A 23,879-nucleotide genomic window follows, 5' to 3' on the forward strand; every position below is an offset into this window, starting at 1 on the left:
AACGGTCTGGATGGACAGACGGACCCCGAAAACATAATGTCTCTGATGACAGCTGTTGGTGGGGCAAAGGCATAGAAATCTTATAAACCCATTAAAGCTACCAATCAACAGACAAAGTCAATAGCTAGTGGACATAGTGGCACATCTAACAAGCTTTACCAAAAGATTGCTAGAAGGAGAGTGAATCATAAACTTCAGTTCATCATGTGGCCAGAGAGTGTGTAAAAACATATCAGTAGAGGCAGCTTTAGGATAAGGAAAACTATAAGGCTGACAAGAAGATGGTTGATAGAATGTTAAGAAATGTTGGAGCCAGCACCTTAAAAGTAAATCTGTCAAGTGAAAAGACCTGATTCAAGCTTAACCTTTTAGATTGGGAATGAAGCTTTCTGACTTTAACTATCAAAACCAGTGCACAAAACATGACTTGATTTACCAAAAGTCAATCCTCACTTTATTAGAGAAGTCAGTTATCAAGCAACAATTGTAGTAAAACTCTTTCTGTAGATATGTGTGAAAGGAACTCATGTCATACAGTATTTTACCGAAAAAAAAAAAGAGGAAAAGAAAAGACTTCCTGAGAAGTTTGACAAGAAATCAGATTTGAAGTCTTCTGCTTTTTTTAAACGCACTGCGTCCCACACAGGATGTTAAATAGGTCGGAGTTACGAGCTGAATATGAAACTGCCTCTGGGCGCTCCGGGTTTCAAATTCCTTTGATTCACCGCTGCAAACCAGAGTTCACCCACCCAATCACCCGAGGTTAAAGATGCAACCCGCACACTTGCAAACAAGTCGTGTTGACGTTGCATTTCTTATTGTGGCCTGAAAAACCATGACACAGAACTTTCAGCTTAAACCAGCAAACAAAGAAGGAGCCTTCGAAATCCGAAACCACCTCCACTATCAGGTTTGCCATCAGATGAAAAAGAGAACAACAACTCTGAACTGCCTATGCTTTTCTCTTTCAATGGCATGGATGATTTATTTTGTTGCTTTTTGTCTACTACTCCCTCACCTCTTGAAAAGAAAAGGTCACTTAATAGGGTGCTTTGCTACCTCCTTAGGCTCTTCGCGTCCTCTCTGCTCGTCTGTTCTACTCATTGGGGAGATTCTGTAACTTCACCAACAATGGTGCACAATAAACAAGAAACAAACAAGATATCCTAAAGCAAAATCTGTACCTTATTTTTCATTTAAGCCGATGAATGGCTATCTTAACATGAAATCCTACACAAGATATCTTCTCAAGTAACCGAATACCACAACATGTGGCCCGTTGACATGATTCCCAAACCTCGCCCAGGCAGAAAACTCATGAAAACATGCAAATGCACATTTTAGCTCCACATGTACACGTTCATGTGACATGTGAGCTAATCTCTCTACGCTCATCAGCTTGTGGCCCACTTTGGGGACTCTCGATGGCCTCAGCTCACCAGGACACCAGTGAATCGCTGGTTTAACCTGCCCTTTGTCAGGTGGGATCTCCAGTTGCAGAGAGCTTTGAGAGTGTTACTGGGAGCGATTAGTACCGAGGACTAACATGTCACATCTCAGTTATGGTGTGATCGTAAACCACAGCCACACGTATTTAGAACCATAGTATGTGCCAGAGGATGCTTTGCATCCACTGCACGAATGTCGGATAGAGTGATCAAAGCGTGCCAGATGTTGGAGTCGCCTTTCTTACAAACACTTTCCACAAACGAAAAAAGGGCTCTGCGGGGCAATTTCACTGAAGTCTGACAATAAAAGCCTGCGACGAACCACATTTGTCATCTTGCGGCATGCAGTAACACACGCTTGTAATCCACATAAAGCTCTCCGTTCAATGCAGCCATTGTGTGGGATTCTGCTTGACAACTTTTCTATAAAGGCAACCTTTGTGATGTCGAGTATGTCAACGCATCCCTCTAAGTTGACCTGAGGGCGAGCAGGCCTTTCCACACAAGATTCTGTTTAAAGGCGGGAGGAGGATGCTACACGGCAGCTCTGTCGTGAGGGATTTGTCAGCTCGGAAGCGAACAGTGGGCCCCTTTCTCAGTCGGGCAAGACCTCGAAGACAAGACGGCCTGGCCTCAGGTTTAATCGGTCTATCTGCAGCGGTGCTCCACTTAACAAAGCCTTCGCCCGAGCGTTGATTGACACAAGTATGTGTTGAAATGTTTACTGTCTGCAGGATTTACTTCCTTGAGCTGAAATAAAAAAGCCCAAAAGCGTAATTCGAAGTGTCACACATGCTGCTTTCAGCCGGAGTTGGATGTTCAAAAGTCACTGGAACATAAATATTGAGTTGTGGGTTCGTGCTTCCTCGCTGTCGTCATCTTTATAGGGCAGACAGCAGCTGTCACATAATACAACTTCACCATCTACAGTACAGTACATCAGCCTTGTCCATATGAAACACTCCAGTGTAGTGTAGGCCACATACCTCTATTATTCTGTCGTGAATTTGAAGGCCCTCCTCCTTGTCCGCCGGACCTTCCTCGATGACCTTGGATACAAAGATCCCCTCATTCGAAGTGCTGTCATTGTCGTCCTGTGGAATAAATTACAGTTATTGCCTTGAATATAATAAAACCACCGAGCTCTGATTGTAAAGGAGAATAGTGGCGTATACATTTATGACAAAGCCAACATCTAAACAAGAAGTAAATCTCACACTTAAAAGGTTTTACTGCTTTTAAAAACCCTGAAAACAGAGTGCAGACACTATAAATTTTGAACATCTAACAAGTTGAAGGGTCGGCTAATCCAAATAAGAAAACATCATCTTAGATCATCTTAACTTTGTGCTGCTCATAACACTGAAAAACGACGGGTGAATGCCATTGAATAGCAGCATGTCTTTCCAGAAGTAATTTACAAGTTACTCAGATTAATCCACAGATTTCACTGTCATCTGTTTTCAAATAGGAAACAGCAATTTCAAAGGCCGCTATCTCAAAATCTGGACACAGGAAACCAAAAATATCTGGACGGCTAGATACCGTGCCGAGTCTATTTCGAATTTGGGTAAAGTGACCCTTTGACCCTGCCCTTGAGTGTGGATTTAAGGGTTAGCTTTATTTTCAGATGCTTCCCAGGCCTGAGGGGGAGATCCTGGACTGCAAAAAGGGGCATGTGGACATACTGGATGGACATGAGGTAGAATATATCTAACACTGTGGCCATGACCCCAGAGTCAGAGCTTGCATCTCTATCAGCATTCTCCTTAAAACCAGATGAAATGCATTCTGAACTCCTGCTGCAACACAACAGCAATTTAATGGGATACTTAAAGAAAACCTCAGAAGTCACAGCACGCTAACTCTAATTAATTATTTCTGGTCTGCTTCCTCTTTCAGTGGCTTCATGTACAGTGTTAACGCGAAAATGCTTCGCTACAAATTCTTTGACGAGCTCACTGCTTTGCCTTACAACTTGCCCCACTCTTCAGAGTTGTAGAAAAACTAGTCCTCTCAGAGACCACAAAACCTGGCTGGCTGATTGCTTTTACCAAGCCATGCCAGAATAACAGCCACATGAAACACATGTGTCAAAGGCTACGGGGATATTAGCTATTTCCATTTTAATGAATAGCTTCTTACACAGACTGCTGATTTGAGGCTAGCAGGGGAAAGTGAAAGCCAAGTATTATCTCCGCTCTCTCATGGTCGGGTTTGATGCATGGTTCTGTCACGAGAGCGAGAAAGGTCGCAAATCTACGAGACCATGGACTCCGGTAAAAAACAGCGCTCTTTATGTTTGGATCTTTTTATAGTTTCCCGCTGTAAAGAAAGTTTTACTATGATAATCTAGAAGAAGTGCATCACCGGGCCAGTGGAAAAACCGGCCTGTAACAGTTGAGTACAGTCCTGATGAAACAGATACAGGGAGAACCATTTGAATGGAACTGCAGAAAGAAGCGCCATGTATGGAAGATTGACTTGTAACCCAGTGTTGAGATATTTTCAACCCTTCACTCAGCGGAGCGCATGGCATCATTGATGCCTTTTACTTCAGAGCCCCGAGGTAGAAAACATAGTGGCTGTGAAAGGTTCAGCCCTGGATAAAAGACCCTTTCCCTCTCCTCTGTGTTTATCTCACCACCAAAATCCCCTCAATTAGAGACAAAACAACTGCGGTGAAAGCCACAATCCCAGATTTAACTCTCATAAAAGTAATTATAGTTTTTTTTATCTGTAATGCCAAATCCGCCAAACCAGACCAATATATAAACACAATAAAACTTAATAGATGCGGTCCATCTATCCACAGACTAGAGAACACATGCATGACTGTCTATGCTGCGTCACTCAGTACAGAGAAAGCCGGTGGTGCTTCAAGTGTACATGCTATTCATTCCTGTGTAGCCATATGACACTTGGCTGATCACCCAGTGAGATGAAACCTCCAAGACGCTCGGCTTTCAACCTACCACGCATGGCCTTCCTCCTACGATGTTAAAACCCAGAGATCCGCCCTCACGAAGAAGGACAACCGTCGCGCTTTTAGTCTCGCCTTCCTACAGACAGACAGAGGAGAGACACGAATAGCAAAGAGATGGCAGGAGGTTATAACATAATAATCTATTATTAACTCTAGGTGAACGACAGGATGATTGGACCGGGTACTTAAAAGAGGAAGAGCAGGGCAGAAAAATGTGACCAACAAATTATCTAACTTATTAGAAGATAACAGAGGCGCTTAAACGCATATAATCACTGGCAGCGCAAGGTGTAAGGGCGAGAGAACGTTAATAATAACCTCATCTCCACATTACAGGGGTGATGTGAAAGTGGAACAGTGAAAACTCCGGCTTCATATCTTCACTATAGGGCGAAACAATTAATAGATTTTATGTCAAAATCACAATTTGAAACAATGCAAATTTGAAACAATGCAAATTAGCTAACAGTTAGCTAACTGTAGTTGTCTACGGATATTAAATCACTGTTGGGTGTGACCTACACTGAGCTTGTCATTACGACAATAGTAATTGCTATTACTTTTAAGTAGTGTACGCCAGTCCACTAATTAGGGCTTATCGCTTAACAAATGGACTAAATTGCTATATTATAATTTTTTTTTGTTTACTAATTTCAACTTTTTACTTTTTTTTTTTTTTTTTTTCACTGACTCGTTTGAATAAAGAATTCTGGCAATACCTCAACAACAAGCGTTATTTGCTCTGGTTCAATTAATCTAGAAACGACATTATGCTTGGTACAAATGAACTATAAACCTAGAGTTTAATTAAAAAATATATAATTTTAAAAACACAGAATTTCAGTCACAATCCCAATATTTACAAAACAAATACAATTGAATTTTCCCCTTAAAATCGTTCAGCCCTAACCCTCCCCGTTCTCCGAGGCTAAGCCAGGCCCAAATACCAGAAGTGACCAGTCCAAAGAGTCCAACGGCCCATCCCTCTCACAAACCGTTGTCCTATGTAAATCAATACACCAGAGGACCTCTTACTCAGCAGCAACATGACATGAAAACCTGTGGGAAACTCGCAGAGTCAGCTCTTAATCTGGTTTTTTTTTTCCAAGTGGGACTTAGAGGGGAGTTATGAGGTAAAGTAATTTCAGCTGCCCCCTCCAGTATGTTGGGACACAGAGGGACTAAATATAAAGCTTGGCATGTACAGTGTCCTGGCTGCCATGTATTCGAAAAAGACCATCATGTGCATGTCAGGCCATTTGGGGAATGCGGAGTGTCACGGCAGCATTAGCGACACATGCTTCTACATTAAAGCGACCTCAGCCGTTACTGTCAACAAGTAGACAGTTGGGCATGAAGCGAAACCTGAGCTGAAAAATAAAAGTAACATATTTCAGCCACTTGTAGATACACTGAATCGGCCACAAGCCTCAAAACAAATTGGATGGCTTTTAAAAGGTGTATTAACATTTTGTCTGCGAGAGCCATTAAATTGAACTCAGAGTAATTAGGGAGTTCTTTTTTTCCCACATCTGCAAACGATCTAGCGAAACTCTAATCCCTTAGAAATGAAGTGAATCTCTTCAGGAGGTTGTGTATTTACTCAAACAAAAAGGTATGCCTGGGTGATAAAATAAAAAATGTCCTCACCGCCGAAAAGGTAAAAACATTAGCACGCTGACATCACTTTCAGAAGTCGGGGGGGGAGACATGGAAGCTATGACAAGTAGACAAACGTTTACCATTAACTTAAATGGGAAAAGAAGAACTGGGCAGTTTGTTAAGGGGGGAAAAGAGAGCAAGCTGGCAATGAAACTTTGCTCACTGGTGACTTGGCACTCTCACAGTGAGCATTCACCTCAGCACCGGTCACACTTTCCGAGTCTGTCCTGCATCAAACCGCTTCTCCCTCCGTCTGTCTTTTGACTAATTATAGTGTAGGAACTGTAATGCGGAATGAAATGTGCGGAAGATTACAAATCAATTAGTACTCCGTGAAGCTAAGGTATGCAGCATTGAAATAAATTTCTCTCTTTGAAGGCTTACTTTAGATTAAAAAAAAAGGCAAAAACTAAGGTTTATTAGTGACTTCTGGATAGCTTTTATTAATCTGATCTCTGTCGTATTCAATTGGCACCCACACGCCTGAAGATAACTAATGGGCTACATTACTCTGTTAAACGATCTCATAGATTCATGCTTTAAAATTAGGCCACAATTAGCCTCGTCACATCGAGCCCATGATTACCCAAATCAAATCAGTGGAGGCTTAATCCGTTGGCTGTCTTGTGATTTTGAGAGACGCTCTTTATTGCATCAAGTGGCAAAAAAAGAAACAGTCTTCCACGAGCAGCCGAAGAGGAGCTTGTTTCAAAAGCAGAGATCTGAGGCTGAATGGAAAGTGTGACATCCCTGAAGTGAACTAGAGTGGGAGATCTGAGCTTTTGTGTGTGTGTGTGTCAGTGCGTGTGTGTGTTTTGTTTTATTGCTCTGTCTGTGGCTCACTGAAGACATTTAAAAAGTGTTGGGACTATTATTGGAAACTCAAGTCAGTTATTCCACGCAGCCGGGTCATCCCTGATCTCCATCACAGTGGCTGCCTGGATATTAAAAGAAGACATTTAAATCCTCCATCTGGCTCAGGAGGCCTAGGCAGAGGAGCGATGGAGACGTGAAAAAACTAACTAAAGTAGGTTACCCATCACGACGGCCCTGTATTCCCTCTTTAACAGTAATTCAAAGGGAGAAACATTTCACAACAAATCTGCATTAGACACCTCTCAAAACGGGAATTTGGGGGTTTCTAAGACACGGTTAGCGGATGCTCTCCATATAGTCGTTCCAGGTTCCTGGTTTGTGAATGCTCGCTCACTAGAATGAAAAAGAGCCATCATAAATGTCATTACCTGGGCTTTTCCTGCTGTGACAAGTCAAAACATTCCCCCAGGGGGGAAAGTTTAATAGTCACCAAATCTGATTGATCAGTGACATCGCAAACACAGGAAGCTGGGTTCTGAGAGAGTTTCAGTGGCAGTCTGCAAGTCGCCCCGTCTCCCGCTGGCTAATCCCACTTGAGATGCTCCGTTTCATACTGCCATGTGTGTGTATTGAGGCTCTCCCACCAAACTATCCTGCTCTCTGCTTGACTGGACCCCATGAATGAGCCTCTCTAGCAAAAAATAAATAAAAGAGAAGCTTTCCAACAAACCATCTACAAAATGTAGTTTCCTCTCCTCCCGACCTGCTCTTTCTCTTTCGGGAACGATTTCCGTGAACAATCCCCGTGTCTTTTATGTGTGTTCAAGGCGTTTCAGAACAAGGGGACGTCTGTTAACATAAGCAGGGGTAATATGTTGAAAAAATATATATATATCTCAGCGGTATAGGCCTGGAATGTTGTGTCAAATGAACTATGATAAGCAGCTGTGCTACAGGCCCAGGGAGCTTCTGTATACCAGCACGAGCGATTTCACCATTTCGGCCCGCATCGGTGCTTTTGATGCGCAATTTAACCAGTCTACCGGAACGCACATTTTTTTTTTTTTTTTTTTTTTGATGGGAACTGAGCCCATGACGAAGAAATTGAACCACCAAGACGAGTGAAGTCTTTGAAAGGTGTCACTTAAACAAGATGTGCAGTTGTGTGAGAAACCGGGCAAGGAAGCGTCAGTAATACAAATAGGGAGTTAAGAGGTGTAAAATTAAAAGAGGGACAAAACCCATGAAGGGTTCCCATTCATCCACATTACGTTATGGAACACTGCCCAGCGGTGTGTGCCCAATCAGAGGCTCCTCCTCCTGTTCTTGGACACATTTTATAACTCTACAACCTGATTACAGCGGGACCACTCCCCTCTGCTGATCACAGCAGCAGTGCAACCAGCGTACACTAATTCAATTCATTAAGTGACTTATGAACTCCTGTGTCCTTTATGGTGTTGATAATTGGTTATTATAGGAGGCATTAGGTTTTTAAATTTGAGCCATAAAACACCTTTACACCAGGGTTCCTAAGCTTTTTCCTCAAGAGTGCTGCAGGAATGAGCGCTGAAAACATGAAATGAGCATAGACTTCATATAGGAAGTGGACGTAGTCATTGTGAGGTCACCCATTGGTTTGTGGACTGCCGTTATGAAACCTAGAGTTCTGCAATTTTTTTGAGGTCTCCATCTTGAAACATGGCCATCACCATGTGTTTTCTTTGCAACCAATGAACACTCTAAGGTAGAATTGACTCTAATTAGACAATAATGTACTAAATTAACCTAATGCTGTATTCAAGAAGAATGGAAAGTAGCGATTGAGACCATAAACTCATGTTTACAATGTTTACTGAGGTAATAAATCAAGCGAGAAGTAGGGTCATTATCTCATAGACTTCTATACATTCAGACTTCTTTTTGCAACCAGAGGAGCCGCCCCCTGATGGTCAGTAGAGAGAATGCAGGTTTAAGGCGTTTTACTGGCGTTTGCTGCCTGGAAATTAGTTTACATTTGTGGATGTTTTTTTTTTTTTTTAAAAGAGGCCTGAAAATAAGGTCTGTGTCTAACACGTTTTGTCAGTGAATAACCCATTCATGGTTTCCAAGCTTTTGCGTGTCTTAAAAAAAGGCGGTTTCTAACAAGTCGCTAAATGAGGCTTCAAAACATCATCACGCCAGACACTAGTCTGCCTTTAGTTTAGTGGTGGCGATGTGAGGTCATGTGACCGTGGTGTAGTTTGTTTGTAGCCCAATTTTAGTTTTTAGTTTTTTTTTTTACTTCTGCCAATTGCATTCACGCTTCCAAAATCATAAAAAAAACTGTCGATTGGTGATGATTATCTTGTAGTACAAAATGTGCAGGTATCAGAAACTTTGAAAACAAAGTTGATTTTTCGGCAGTAATCAAAAATCCAATGAAAAAAACCCCCAGTGATGCTTGTTTCCCGGGGTTGGCCTAACTTCTGGGAGTTGGCCTACAAAGCACTGTAAAGAAGCCTGTGTTAGCCCACAGATTCAGATACATTATTAACTAAAGAACAGCAGACAATTGTTTATATGTCTGGACATCATGGTTTGCATTATCCACGAGTCAATGCAACTTTAAAGAACTTCCAGAGCCTCAAAATGTTGATAATATCCACCGTATTCCACAACACCCATCCAACTTTGGTGGCAGAAACCCTGCTACATCCATGATTCTAATTTGTTATGATTGTCTCCGGGTTTGGAGGGGGGTTGATGGGGGGGTTGAAAGGGGTGAACATCCCGATGACAGAGAGCCCCAAACAAGCGTGCTGCTAGGAGGCAATATAACCGAGGCCTGGCTCTTGTTGTGTACAGAACTGCAGTAAATATTTGGCCCTCCCCCCCCATTGACTGCCAGCTGGCCAGAGGCACAGCTGACATCCATGTCTCAAAGCAGACAGTGAAGAAACAATCTCCTAAGCGCTGTGGGACTCCTGAAATGCTCCCAAGCAGGACAATCCATATCTCTGATAAATCCTCTAATAAATAGTTCTATTTTCATCTGGGGTGTAGTTTAAAAAAAAAAAAACTATCCAAACAACATGGAGGTGCAGTAAACTGAGGTAGTGAGTTCCAGGGAGCAAGCAGACATGTTGAGATAGATGATTTAAACTTTTTAACAGTTGTACAGGGGTCAAAATATATGTTAATACATATATGAGGAGCAAATAATAAAAAAAATAAAAACTTTTCATAATCATTCCAAAACATATATTTTGTTGCATTTTATTTTTGCTGTTTAAGTGTTATTTTATACTGCTAGAATGCCTCAGGGGCAGGGAGAAAGTAACTGTGGATAAAAGTGATGGGGGGGAGAGAGAGAAAAAAAAAAAAGTAACTCTTGCTCCCTGAAAGAAGAAACAGTGCTTGCTTACCTTGCAGGAGAAAGCCACAGTTTTGGTGAGGGAGTCGATCCTCTCGCTGTACTCGGTGAATTTCTTCTGGTATTTCAGAGCTGTCATCTGCAGCTCGCCGTGCACGGCGGAAAGTTGCGCCAGCAGAGACTTCTCCCTCTGGTTGGCTTTAATAGTCTGCTTCTTGAACTCCCTGTCCAGGCTGATGATCTTGCAGTGCAGCGCGCCGTTGTGCGCCTTCAGGGCTCTCAGGCAGCAGTGGCCGTTTGTTTTACGCTCCCTGTGGGTGACCGTCAAGCCGCAGCCGCTCTCGCAGATCCCCACCGGTCGGCAGTCGCACGTCTCCCGCATGTGGGCGTCCACGTCCCCGAGGTTGAGCACCTCGCTGCACCCATTATTCCTGCACCTCGCCGGCGCGTACTCGCACATCTCGGCGTGCTCGGCCAGATGCTGCAGCTTCACCACCGCATCGCAGCCCCGAGCGTGGTTGTCACATTTGATATCCAGCTTCAGGATGAGGTTCTCGAGGGGCAGGACGTGGTTCAGCTCCTTGGCGGAGACCCGCTGGCATTTGACGGGGCAGCTGCTCTGCCGGACGACCCAGGGCAGCACGCAGCCGGAGCAGAAGACGTGGCCGCACGGAGTCGTCAGCGGGTCCTCCAGAACTTTATTACACAGGTTGCATTTGAAATCCGGGTCCACGGTGCCCTTGAAGCGGTCCAGCTCGAATCCCATGGTCTTTGCAGAGTTCTAAATCCAAACTTTTTGGACTCCCCACCCCCGGAGAACTGAGTCGGAGCAGTGGGGCGTTTTTTTAGCTGGTCATTGGTGGGGCGCTCACAGACCGACTACAAGCTCTCCTCGCTGTCTAAACTCCACTAATTGAACCGAGACTTTCGGTGCGTTCAGGTGCGCCTCGTACGCCTATACTTTAAAGTTCGAAAAACTTTCTGAGCCTAAAATAAAACTTCTTTAGTTAACTTTTCAAGTAGTAACAACATTGTTGCGGAACTGCAAAACGAAACTGATCAAATCTGGATACGGTTGGTTGTTGTTTAAGGCTTTGACACAAAGTTGGACCTTATACATATAAATCTAAAGCTACAGGAGCAGTCTTTTGTGCAATATATCAGAATTGCATTCTCTACTGATAAAACTACAGACGTGGTCTTTGTTTTGAAAATATAGAATTCAAACTCCCTCATATGCTGTTCACCTGACCTAAATAGTTAAAATGCAAAGATTCTAACAGTCAGTGAAGGCAGCATTTCTAGGGGTTGAAATTGTGGAGGAATTATTTACCGTAACTGCTCTATGAACTGCGCATGAGGTATAGACTTTGGCATTAAACTTTTTTTTTTGCTGTCCAAACATAAATGTTTTATAGAGAATAGAGGGAGTTTGACCTACTCGTCTACTTGTAACCACTGAACACACCATGGTTTCATAAATTGATTTAAAATACAGGCAGATTGAAAGTGTTTTCAGATGAATGTGAGGCTTTACTTGACCTACTGTTGGAGGCCCTTATTTGTTTTAACACATATTCAGAAATATTTATGCAACGTACACACTGTATAGGATAACAATATTATTTTACAATGCAGATACAGTCTAAAATGGAGAATTAATGGCCATATCTGCCAACGTGAATATTTAAGTGATAAACATGCCAAATTCCACTACATAAATATTAGACAAGATGACATGTTAGATATTTACTACGTGGTGGGTGAGTGTCCAGGCATGCACAACACTTGTGAAAACAAGCAACGTTAGAAGGACACTACCAGTACAAGCACAAGCGAGGCTTTCAAGTTACAACATACTTTGAGCGAGAAAATTTGGGGAAAATTGGATCACAATGTGCGGTTTGAAAACGAATATTTGAGACACCACTGTGGGGTTCTTGTTGGAACACACCTCTCACCGCACCCCTTATGTAACGAAAGCATGGGACCACACAGTTTTTATCACTTTGACAGTTGAGGCCCTGAAATAGGCCTTCTGAATGTATTTGAATTTTGAATTAAACCTAATGTGCTCAGCGAATGAGCACACAGCGTCTGTTGGTTCCGACTCGCCCTTTGATTAAATGCCCATTCCTACCGGTTGCCTCCTCTTTCGGAAATCCAGTTTTATGCAATGCCATGCTCAATAAAGCCTTTCCATATGTGAATTACCCAGAACTAAAAACAAATGGCTTATCAAAGACTTCATGGACAGAGTGTGACAGAGAGAGTATGAGCTTCCAGGTAATCCTACACTGATGTTATGGGTTGTCTTAGGCGGAGTGGAAGAAAAACTCCCTTTGCAGTCACGTCAAAGGTCCTTGTATCTGTTTTTTTAATACTCACCGTGCGATTACATACTTCTCTTAGCAGAGAGATAAGAAATGCTTTAACATGTGGAAAAAACGAACGGGTGAAAAATGAAAGAGAGGGCTTCTGTTTTACTTTAACACCTGTTTCTTCGGCCAGTTTTCACAAAATAATTGGAGTTATTTCATGCTGATGCACATCGGTCGTACATGGCCATCAATTATTTCACAGTTCACAGCATAAGGCTGATATCCAATCTAGCACTTTTGTCCTGTATACCTTGGAAGTATTATCCTACGAATATTGTGTTCGGCGCTGCAGAATCAAACCAGCAGCCCACCAGCTACAACTAGCCTCTCGACCTCTGGGCCGACCTGCCGCCTGTGATTTATTATTGCAGTGCAGGAACAAACAACCTGCCTGTCTGTGTACGGCTGTTTACTGCCAGGGTGCCTCAGTCGGAGAAATGTTTGCTCTCGAAATGGAGTGAGAATAAATAAGCAGTTGTTTTTATAGACCGCGTCGGAGTCTGAACGAGCATGGAGCTATGAGAGACCAGAGCTTTTGGATTTTCACGGTACAGTGTGTTGAGGGAACTGATACGCTATCTACCGGACTGGTCTGTTTCGGAATGTTTTCCGTGAGGCTGGGGTGAAGTGGCAACAGAGGGGGCTTAGACGAGTCCATGTTGGGCCCAGGCCAAAAGACAGACAGCGTCCCAGTGGAGATAAGAGTAAATCCCAGTCCTCCAACGTAAACTGTGAGTGAAGGATCGGGACAGACCGGACTGAAAATTGCTCCCACCAGACATGCTGGTCAAAATAGCATTTGAAGATTATTTACATGCTTCCAGTTCTTTTGGCAGCAGCAGATTCAGATTTAAAGGAATAGTTGGACACTGTTTGGAAACATGTTTATTCCCTTTTTTTATAAAATTATGTTCTAGTCTATTTCTTGGTTGGTTAGTTTATGTACAGATTAAACAATCAAGATGTGACGTGTTAATTAGTTGACTTATTTTACCGTAGTTTTGTTATGTAACTTTTGTAGCCTACATAACGCCCATTTACGTAACAAGCATTGTTATTTTACATAACAAACAAGATTATTTTTACATAAACCCCAATGTTTTCCCTAGAAAAAACATTGTACTTTTTTTGTTTAAGCCGCTTTGCCACTAACAAAGCGCCGGTATTTGATGAGTTGGAAGTGAGAACTTGTTGCAGCGTCAAGTCTTTATGCTAAGCTAAGCTATTAGCCTGCTGGCTGTAGCCTCATATTTAGCGTACAAACTCTGTGAATGATATCAATCCCCTCATCCAGCCCTTGACAAGAAAGCAAGTATGCCTGTTTTCCCAAAACTATTCCTTAAAGAAAAAAATCAGCAAACAAATCCCATAATAGATGCACAGAAAAAGTGTGCAGAGTAATGCATGCTTGAGTGACATGAACAGAGCGGTCCTGGGTTTTCATTGTTGATCCCTCTCACTTGAAGCCTTTGTTGCAAGGCAACAGAGAGATCGAGTTCTGAGCCTGTGCTATGGGGGTGTTTTGTGCATGGCTCTGGAGTCGGGCCAGTTAGTAATCATCGCCACTCTTCTTTAGATATGTCAAAGATATGAGGGCCATGTGGGAAACTGCAAAGATGAGTTATTGCTTGATCGGGATGCCTTTTTCATGTCACGCTGAAACATGATGTACTCACAAAAGGAATACACTATCCGTCCCGCTGTGGTTTTCCCATGTGCGTGCAACTCCCTCGGGAGTCAGCAATGTTGTCAGAACCAAGTCTAGCCCCCGAATGATTTATATGCCGATAGTATGGTTTGTTTTTCTTGCAAACATCAGTAACTTATTGGGCCTTTCACGAGGGGGAATTGGAGTTTTGTGGCTCCAGCGCCTCAGGTGAATGAGTAACTTTAAAGGCTGTTAAGATCTCAGGGTGACCTTATGGACAGGTTGGGGTCTTATGTCTGGGAACCAACGAAGGCTACGCCGGTCTTTGCTAGCACGCCCACCGACACTCCGGCCCCGTCGGTCTGTTGTGACAGAGAACAGCAGCTCAACCGTCACAACATCCCCACAGGCATAAACATGTGAACGCGCCATTGGTAATGATTGCACAACCCAGGTATCAGCGGCGGTGCTGTTGAAACACCCCCTATGCGGTAAACAGGATTGACACTCCTGATTGATAGTTAACATGTTGTACCACACAATCAAAGTCTCACTATGCACATGTGTTAATCAAATGCAGAAAAAAAAAAGAAAAGATCCACGGCAGAGATAGCGATGAGAAAAATATTTGTCGCTGCTGAAAAAGAAAGCAAAAAAAAAAGATCCTTATCAGAAACTACTGTGTGTACATGAAGAAAAGCTAATAAATATTTAGCTTTGTTTCTCACAGCAGACTGTTATGAGTTCTCTCAGGGAGGTTAGAAACAGGATGTGGGTCAGTGGAACCCGGATTTACCCAACAGCGAAACTGCACAAGAAGAGAAAATCCCCATTCTATACAAACTAAGTCAACATCTCAGAACAAAATCTGACCTAAATCTGCAGTCACACACAGTAGCTAATTAAATCTTCATGGCAGAGTCGTGCAGACAGTGTACAGTGTACACAGACTCTTTGACTTTGCCCTCTTTGGCTGAACTGCCCTTCTGGACCAAAGATAAATAATAATTATCATTATTACAAGTTTTATTGGTGTTGCCACAACTGCTGCTGCTGCTACTATTAAAAATAATTATTGTGAGAGAGCCTGCCCTCTACACCTTTCCTTCTTGATCTGTGCATGAATGAACATGTAAGTCCTTTATTACGATGTCATGCCGTTTAGTTATGGGTTAGTGTGGGTGCTTTGCATGTCTGCCTGAGACTAATTTATGACTGTTCAATACTCATAATTTGAATCAGTAAAGTGATGTAACGGCGTACCAAAAGGACTTTCCCAGGATGGAGAAAAAAAGTGGTAAGTCCCCAGGACTGAAACAATTTATTTGCAATTATGATTTGCAGTGAGTAAAAAACAATTGGGGGAGCTTTCCAATGTATAGAAACTTTCTTTCTGCTTCAGCAATAGTTAATTTGTAGCTCAGAGTTGTTTTAAGAGCTGGCAACTGCTTAACGGGCTGCAATGTAACCACTGTAGGCAACTTCTTGCAGTCAATTTATGTCCCCTAAAAGTGCTTGTTTTTTCCACTGACAGGCTCAGATTGTTATTATAAGTGTCTGACAACATTATGGAAAGAACCCTACAGAGAAATTAAACCTTTTTGTTGTTATTGTTACTGTTTGTTATTTTGTCATGTGACTTGTTACTGGAAGACAACGGAGAAGCTCTTGCTATCAAAGTTTGTTGAGTTGGAGGAAGGAAAGGGTAGCTTGGTGTTATCTAAAAGAGTTTTCAACGTCATGGCTGGACATTTAGCTGATTTTGACCATGTGGTATGCAAAGCAAGATTTCAGAACGAATTCTCAGAGTGAACAGACAGTCGGGATCAAGCGAAATGTTAAAATATACAGCTTCACCACCACTTCTTACACATCTGATCTCCATAATTATGTTTGTCTCTGCATCGTTAATTCAAGTCAGACATAAAAGACATTACATTCAGTTAGATACGGTCTACATTATAGCCTAAATTAGGTGCATATTTTACAACAATGTAAATAGACAGGGCAATATTAGTGTATCTGGTGATATTAACACATTCATTGACTTACAAAATGAGTTAAATGAGCAAACAAAAATGTGTGTATGGGCAGATGAACGTGTTTGTGACCCAAATGGATGTAATATTTATTAGTATAGCCTATAAATAGCAGAGATCTGGCGTGCAACAAAAATACCCCCCCTTAGTTTTTCATTTCGTAGATTATATCAAAAAGTTCACGACTTCTCATAAGTCGATAACCAAGTGTATACAAGGATCACATAAATCCCAACAAATATGACCTCGTAACATCATCTAATTCTGCCCCCACACGAGGAGATCTCCAGTCTCATACTTCAACACAGAACATACATTCCTGTATAAGAGTATTTTTATTTGCCAAATGAGCTGCTGTTCACCCAGACTTGGTAATAGGGAAAACGGCATCTGCTCTCTGATACAGTTTCAAAACAAACAGTTCTATAAATCAATTTTATTCTTCAGAGAATTAAAAGAAACAAACAACAAAAAATGATAAGAGGGAAGCTCCAGAGTGCCTGTAAAATGTTTGCCCACAGGTAAACAATGCTGAAAAAAATAGTCTCGTGGTTGAACTGCTAATCTTGATATAGAGCATCACATTTTATATTCTGAAGTGATGATAATGTGTAATCTGGGTAATTATCTACCTGAAACGATCAGCAGAGTGTGATCTGCTGTAGATCTTGTATAAAGCCCTCAGCATTTTTTCAGATGGACAAGCGAAAATGCATTAGTTACAGAGGTTTCCAAAGCACAAGTGAGTAATATTAGGAACAGATGAGTCCCCTCTGCAGGGGGGAGGAAGGGAGGAAGGCACTTGAGAATCTACAAGAAAAAAAAAAAGATGAAGCCTGTGAAGCGCTGCTGGTTTTCTGGAAGCTCTGTTCCCTCTGGATCCATAAATAACATTCAAAGTATACTTGGCACATCTTATCTTTGCTTATTAAAGGGAAAAAAACTGCTCAAAGAAAGAAACTTAAAAGTTAAACCACATGGAGTTTAATGGATATGATTTTATATCCATCCAAAGAACATTGTTTAATATATTTTACCATTTAAAGATTAAAACATCGTCAGCCCAAAACATTACTCTTTAATTACAAGAACGATATCATTCTTATATCCAATTCTGCTGAATACATTCATGCTCCCCAGAAGATGAAACCTTTCCACAATGGACAACCAATGAACTAATGAGAGGATTAAATGAACTGAGCAAATGTATACTTAAAAAAGACAAAATTATACTTTCTGCATCTGCCCAGCTGCAATGTTCCCCAAAGGTACAGTCTGGCCATTTAACCTTTCTGACAATTCTCCCATGGGCCACTTGTGGTACTGCAACAAAACTAAAAAACACGTCCCTAAAAGCATTTCTTTGTAGACTGCCATTATTGAAAAGATGTTGACAGGTCACCTAGAACTGAAGAGAATAGTTACAATCCTTTTGTTTTATAAAGGTTTGTACAATGAAGGTTGCAAGAAGTCCTCAATGGGAAAAAACAAACAAACATTCATTATACAGACAGTGTAATATGATCAGCATGCATGTTCACCTTCTGTCGTCCGTGTTTACAACCGTTTTGGTGAATATTGGCCACCTAATGTGGCGCTCAAAGCAAATATTACATTTTTTATAAAAACATTTTTTTATTTGTTACAAAGATTCATTTATGTGGTCATGACTGACCTCATTTTAACAACAGATGGTCTGTTATGAAAATTGCAGCCTCTAGCGGGCACTAGCATGGCTTTACCTCTTTAGTATGGCATTAAAACCAAGCTCTCCAAATAAACAAATATCTACCATTAAGCATTGTGTTCTTTTAAGCATCCATAACTATTCATTTATCAGAGGAATAATCACCTGCATCCACCGCTGCAAGTGGCTTAATAATCAGTTATTGCAGGTTTAAACAAATGATAACATGCGTCTTTTTGTATTGTTTTCACTCTTCAGTGAACAATCTAAGGTTTTGGAGAAGCTGTTCTCACACCTGAAGCAGGGTGACAGCACGACTGGAGCTGCAGATAAAAGCTGCTATGCTGACAGCTTGTTGATAATGAGAACAGCGGCCATGAGCCGGAAAGCTGTGACTACAGCGTTGACAGGTCATCCAACCGGCATAGTTCACACTTTCCCATGCATGGCTGATGAGCGTGATACAAGCACGATTCCCTTGACTTCTGAGAACTTAACCACTGTTGATTGATTTCCTACTTTAACACCAAGCCCAAATTCTGACAGTTAGACCGTGGAGAAGTTTCGATTTAACTAAATACGGAGGCTTTGTGTTGTGTTATGTGTTACAAGGTATCTTTTTCTAAATTCTAAAAGCCGGCTAAAGGGTTAAAACTGTGAGTGGAATCCTGCTCTGTTGCTTCAGCTGACCTGGAGAGGGTTTTCATGAGTCCCAGCAGAAAGTGAAGCCAGATTTCAACTCAACTGAAACAGAGGATCTGACGGCACGGCATCCTGCCACTCGCTCACTGCAAAGTCTCTTTACTAGCTGCTCAGTGGCCACTCAGCCTCCATTTGTGTCACATCGTATGTGTCCGATAGCCGATGAACACGACAGAATATCCTCTTTGTATAGCAGTCGGAGTTGACGGGATGGGACACACGCAGATGCTTTTCTGTTTCAGCTCTGGCATACAATTTTAATGCTTCTTCAGCAAACATAGACTATTCTGAATATAGTTACCGAGCACTGTCAACATCGCTCTGCTTTTATTATACTAGTCTGCAAGCAGCTCATTAGATTATTTTTATTTGAATATGGTAATGGTGATATATACAAATGCAATAAGACCAATGCTGAATATAAACCCTGACTGCTGCAAGCTTGTGTTATTATATTTTAAATTTGAAAAATCCCTCAGCCGCAAATATCACATATATTTCTCACTGTACACTAAAGGGCTGTTTTGGCTTGAGTTCACTTCGCATTTGTCCCTTCTCCCAGGTGTGCTATGTAATAACGTTCGATATAGGTCAGCTCAAGATAGATATTAATACTCATGAATCTTGAGTGGAGTGTTTTTTGACAGAGCTAAAAAGGAAAATAGGGATATACAGGAAATGTTCAGTCTGTTGGTGTCTTTTGCTCCATGAATCTCATGAGGATCAAGAGCATTTTTTGCTCATGAGTAACAAGGTGTGGACATTTGTCTTTAAAGAACAGTGTGTAGGAATTAGGGGGACTTATTGGCAGAAATGGAATGTAATATTAAGTGTATATGAGTGTTTTCTTTAGTGTATAATCACCTGAAAATAAGAATTGTGTTTTTGTAATGTTAAAATTAGCTATTTTTGCAGAGTAGGTCCTCTTCACAGTGTTGGCGGCCATGTTTCTACAGTAACCCAGAATGGACAAACAACACACTAGCCCTAGATATATAGGGCCATTTAGTTTTCGCCATTTTTGCAATAGACTGTATATAACAAGTGGACGTAGTTACTGTGATGTCACCCATTGATTTGGACTGCCGTTTTGATTTTAGCCGTCGCAATCTTGTTTTTTTGAGGTCACCATCTTGGCTTTTGGTAACCAGAAGTGATACGAGAGGGGGGAGCTAAGCACAAGTGAATGCTGAAATGGTTACAATTAACTTTCATGACCTGATAAAAACCCTGTTAAAGGGTTAAACTTGTACGACATAAGCACGGATGTGTAATACAATGTGTTGATATCGCCATGAAATCATGCCACGTGGAAAAAGAAACAAACTACAAAACAAGCTGGAATACCTGATGAGACCAGAAAACAGATAGCATGGAGAGCTGACTACTGGGGGATGAATACGGCCAGGAACAACACTTCAGTGCTCACATTATACAAGCAATGAAATGTGAAGATTGGCTTTGGATACATTTAGGGAAAAAGTTGGGACAGATGATTGGGTGGATGAGGCCTATCACTTAGCACGAAACTCCTCAGCATTGGCGTCTTTGAACCATGCCGATTGTTTCATAAGTAGATTTAAACTCAGCCAAACCCTACAGCCATGAAGACAGCAGATCAGAAGATAGAACGCTCAATTAGTTTGTTGTGAAAGACAAAACAAATGACCTGTTTTTGTTAGGTAGAGTGGCTTACTGCTGGACAAGTTCTCATATATTAATATGACTATATATTTCCTTTAAATAATAATTAAGTGTTCAGAAGAAAAGCGAGGGATTACATAGTCCATTGATAAGCAAGCGTAACCGCAGTCACTTCTTCACAGAGTAATTAAAGCCAGTCATCCGAATATCAGTTCTCTCTCCTGGGAGTTTCTCAGGACCATTCCAGCCGAGTGATTACTTAAATCAGAAACATAAATTAGGTGTCGTTTACAAAGCAAGAATAATGGACTGACATCGTGTCATTATTGTGTATAGTGATCAGGGACAAAAACAAACAGCTTGATTGGAACAGTCAGACCAGTTATTCCAGCAGCACAACATGGAGGGGTTCACTGAGGGATAACTCGATATACACGGAAACAAGGCAATGGCCTGTGCAAGAAACATTAGCAGCTAATCGGAAACAAGCCCCCTCTAATTAGCCATTACCAAAATAACAGACTGAGGTCATAGTTATTGCTTTCCCTTATGGGGAACGCTGGTCTGGGTTTGACTCAATTTGAACGGTTGCAGAAATGAAAGTACTTTTGAACTCTGGGTTTCACATACAGCCTTGATTTTTACCAGACGCCCTCATAATCAAGTGATCGTTGTCTCTGATGAGTGAATTGATGTTAAATATTGTATTTTGATTTATTGCTCTTCTCTCCATCCTTGGCTCGTAGCTGTGGGGTGGTTTGAGATATCACTTGTCAGGCACTGAATATGTTGAGGAATTGAAAAAAAAAAGTTATAGAAAAGAGCTGATGGAAACGATTGTACTTCCATGCACCAATCAGGGTGTGGCAACGTTTGAAGCAAAATATGTTGACAGTTGTAGGGCTGTCTGCTTATGTTGTCAGAGCTGTCAATCAAATCTGATGGGTAAATTCACAAAGAAAAGATTTCTAGCAGCTGACAGCACCATGAATTTTGCAACACTTAAAACCGATATTTGCCCCGTCTTAAGGTCCAAAACACAAAAGATATAATGCTAATAATACTACAGCGCAAACAAGCCAATAAAGTTTTTGCAGCTGAGTGGAATTTGCCCATCACAGCAATTGACCGACGAGGTGCAAAGGCATTTCTTAAGACTTTCGGCAAAGAATTTCAACACGACAGAGAGAAAGCGTATTATGGGATTTAATATTAGAGTGTCAGAGATGTTGGTGCGACTGTAAAGGTGCTTCAGTTAGCACCAACACTCTGTGGACACTAATAATTTAACTGTAACTCTGTGTGGCCAAACTTTGCACCAAATGTATGCATATAACCTAATTTAAATAGTTGCAAAAAAGCAGAGGAGCAACGTGACATTATTTGATTTGCAGCACAGTTAGGGGTGCATTTCATGCTTTGCAGGTGATTTCTTTTTGTCTTATTTGCGCAAGTTTAGGGACCGCAAAATCAATTTGATCTACTAGACAGATGTAGTATATGTAAAAGATTATATACATATAATAAATTCAAATTAATCATAACCTTAAATCATTTTATTGGTTAATTTTGCAAAGAAAAGGACTCGGGGTCACAAGATTGCATGGCTGATTCTACTCCTCTCACCGTCCTACTTCAGATGCCTGAGAGGCAAATACCTCGACTCCAATCGGTCCAAAGGAGTCTTTGCCTGCCAGTGCTGCTGCTGCTAGTATACCTGGCCAGATCAGATGGGAATGGAGATAGCGTCTCTCTGCTTATATTCGTTGGAGCGATGTGAAAACAAACACACCTCCACTCCGCAGCTGAAAACAACCTTCTTGTAAAGGTTGTCCAAAAAAATAAATAAAATCCCACTCTCTTTTATTTGTCTATTTTAGATGCTGGTTGTTCTGCTGTGGATCACAGTGCGAGATAAATCTCACAAAGGGAACAGTGTGTGGGCTGGGCTTGAAATAACAGGCAGGAGCTTTGGTTTAAAAACATTGTGTGCAAAAATATGTTAATTCTGCGTGGTACAAAACAACAAGTATCCTTTTTAGCATTCCAGATTCTGACCTACTTGTTACAAATGAGCAAGGCTGGAAGAACTTGTGTATTTTGTAGAAGAATATGAAATTATTAACCTTGAGGCTGTCCTGGTTTGCGTCTCTTAACACATTGTGCGTCTCATTTTGGCTGCTGTAATGACGTAATGTAGAGTAAATGTGTTGTGTGGAGTAAATGTTGTTAAGCAAAGTGCTCTACAAACAGTGCAATGGCAAATACATACTTGACTAATTAAATGTCTTCACATGAATGGGAAAGCATCAGTTGTGGATATATAAACTGGGACACATTAAATATAAGAAAAGGAAGGTTAAATGGGTCAAGTTCAAAACCCTTGCAGTTAAACCAAGATACGACTATGGCTTATTCAGAATACGCTCAACTTTTTGCAAGCTAGATCTCTAAACATGGCGATCAATAGACAAAGTCATGGTCACTTCCGATAAAGTCAAGTCAAAATCTGTGAAAAAGTTAAATAGTGGTGAGTACAGTCTAAAATGTCAAAGGATTACAAGTTTGTCAACGAGAAATTTTATTTAATGAACAATACCTTTTGTGTCTCTAGCCCATCCTAAAATACATATTGACCCATTCTCACTCCCAACTCTATACTGACGCTTGGTCAGTGACCCCTTCAAGCTATAAAGCTCTAAGGTATCCCTCTAGCATCAGCGTTTATGTGTTTCAGGGACGGCGTGTCAGTTCCTGTTCGATACATACATAGTCTTTTCCAAACAAACTTTTGTGTTCAAAGGAAACTTGCAGTTTACTCTCTTCACATGCATACAGTCGATTTTCATAATAAACTTCCAATGGGTTTACTCATCTTTTAGGTTTACTTACGCAACAAAACTACTTGGCTAGGTTTAGAAAAAGGTTGTGGTTTGATTTTTAAAAAAGCACATTTGTCACGTGATCCAGTGCTACGTTAGTTATGACACAAAGCTAAGGTGTGACTTGGTTTTACACAGGGACACAGACAGTGGTCTTCTCGGTGAAAGTCCTGTGTTTGTTTTCCTTCTGCAAAATATAGAAGGTTAAGGCAACTTACATATAAGAGCAATAAAGTCTTATATTGGCGCATATGGGTTACTTTGGAGTAAGTAGAAAGCCTGGTGGGTCTCATACAGACGCTTAAAGGTGCCTTGGTATGAAACTATGACAGGCACTGAACGAGCGTTGATTATACATGAGTTGGGTGTAAAAACGGATTGGTATACAACACGGTTTATCATTCTGCACAGCATGCAAATGTGTGTTAGAAATGTAATAGTATTCTTTCTACTGCTCTATACATCCAATTTTCTTTTCTATTTCCAATCATTTCTGGATGACATAAAAATCTACGGTAAAGCAATGTAAGAGCAAGTTGATTTGAAAAGTTTGCATTGAATTGCCACCAAGCTACAATGTAACTTTGGCCAAGATGGATGCAAACATTGTGTTCACTGCCATATATTAT

The 23,879-nt window shown here is 41.3% G+C and overlaps 1 protein-coding gene across 2 annotated transcripts in view; it reads right to left on the reverse strand.

The window, feature by feature from the left end:
* pdzrn3b (PDZ domain containing RING finger 3b) overlaps positions 1-11,308 on the reverse strand; it is a 93,898-nt gene extending 82,590 nt beyond the window's left edge. The window contains exons 1-3 of one of the 2 annotated variants that reach the window (XM_054616383.1): positions 10,320-11,307; positions 4,424-4,510; positions 2,435-2,542 (exon numbers count right to left, since the gene is read on the reverse strand). In XM_054616383.1, coding sequence (XP_054472358.1) covers positions 2,435-2,542; positions 4,424-4,510; positions 10,320-11,033 — 909 coding nt within the window. In that variant the 5' untranslated portion in view covers positions 11,034-11,307. Of the gene's footprint in view, positions 1-2,434; positions 2,543-4,423; positions 4,511-10,319 lie in introns of both variants that reach the window. The other variant, XM_054616384.1, reaches the window with a different exon arrangement.
* Between the last annotated feature and the right edge of the window lie 12,571 nt (positions 11,309-23,879).

Source organism: Anoplopoma fimbria, chromosome 17, assembly GCF_027596085.1.
Source record: "Anoplopoma fimbria isolate UVic2021 breed Golden Eagle Sablefish chromosome 17, Afim_UVic_2022, whole genome shotgun sequence".
NCBI lineage: Eukaryota > Metazoa > Chordata > Actinopteri > Perciformes > Anoplopomatidae > Anoplopoma > Anoplopoma fimbria.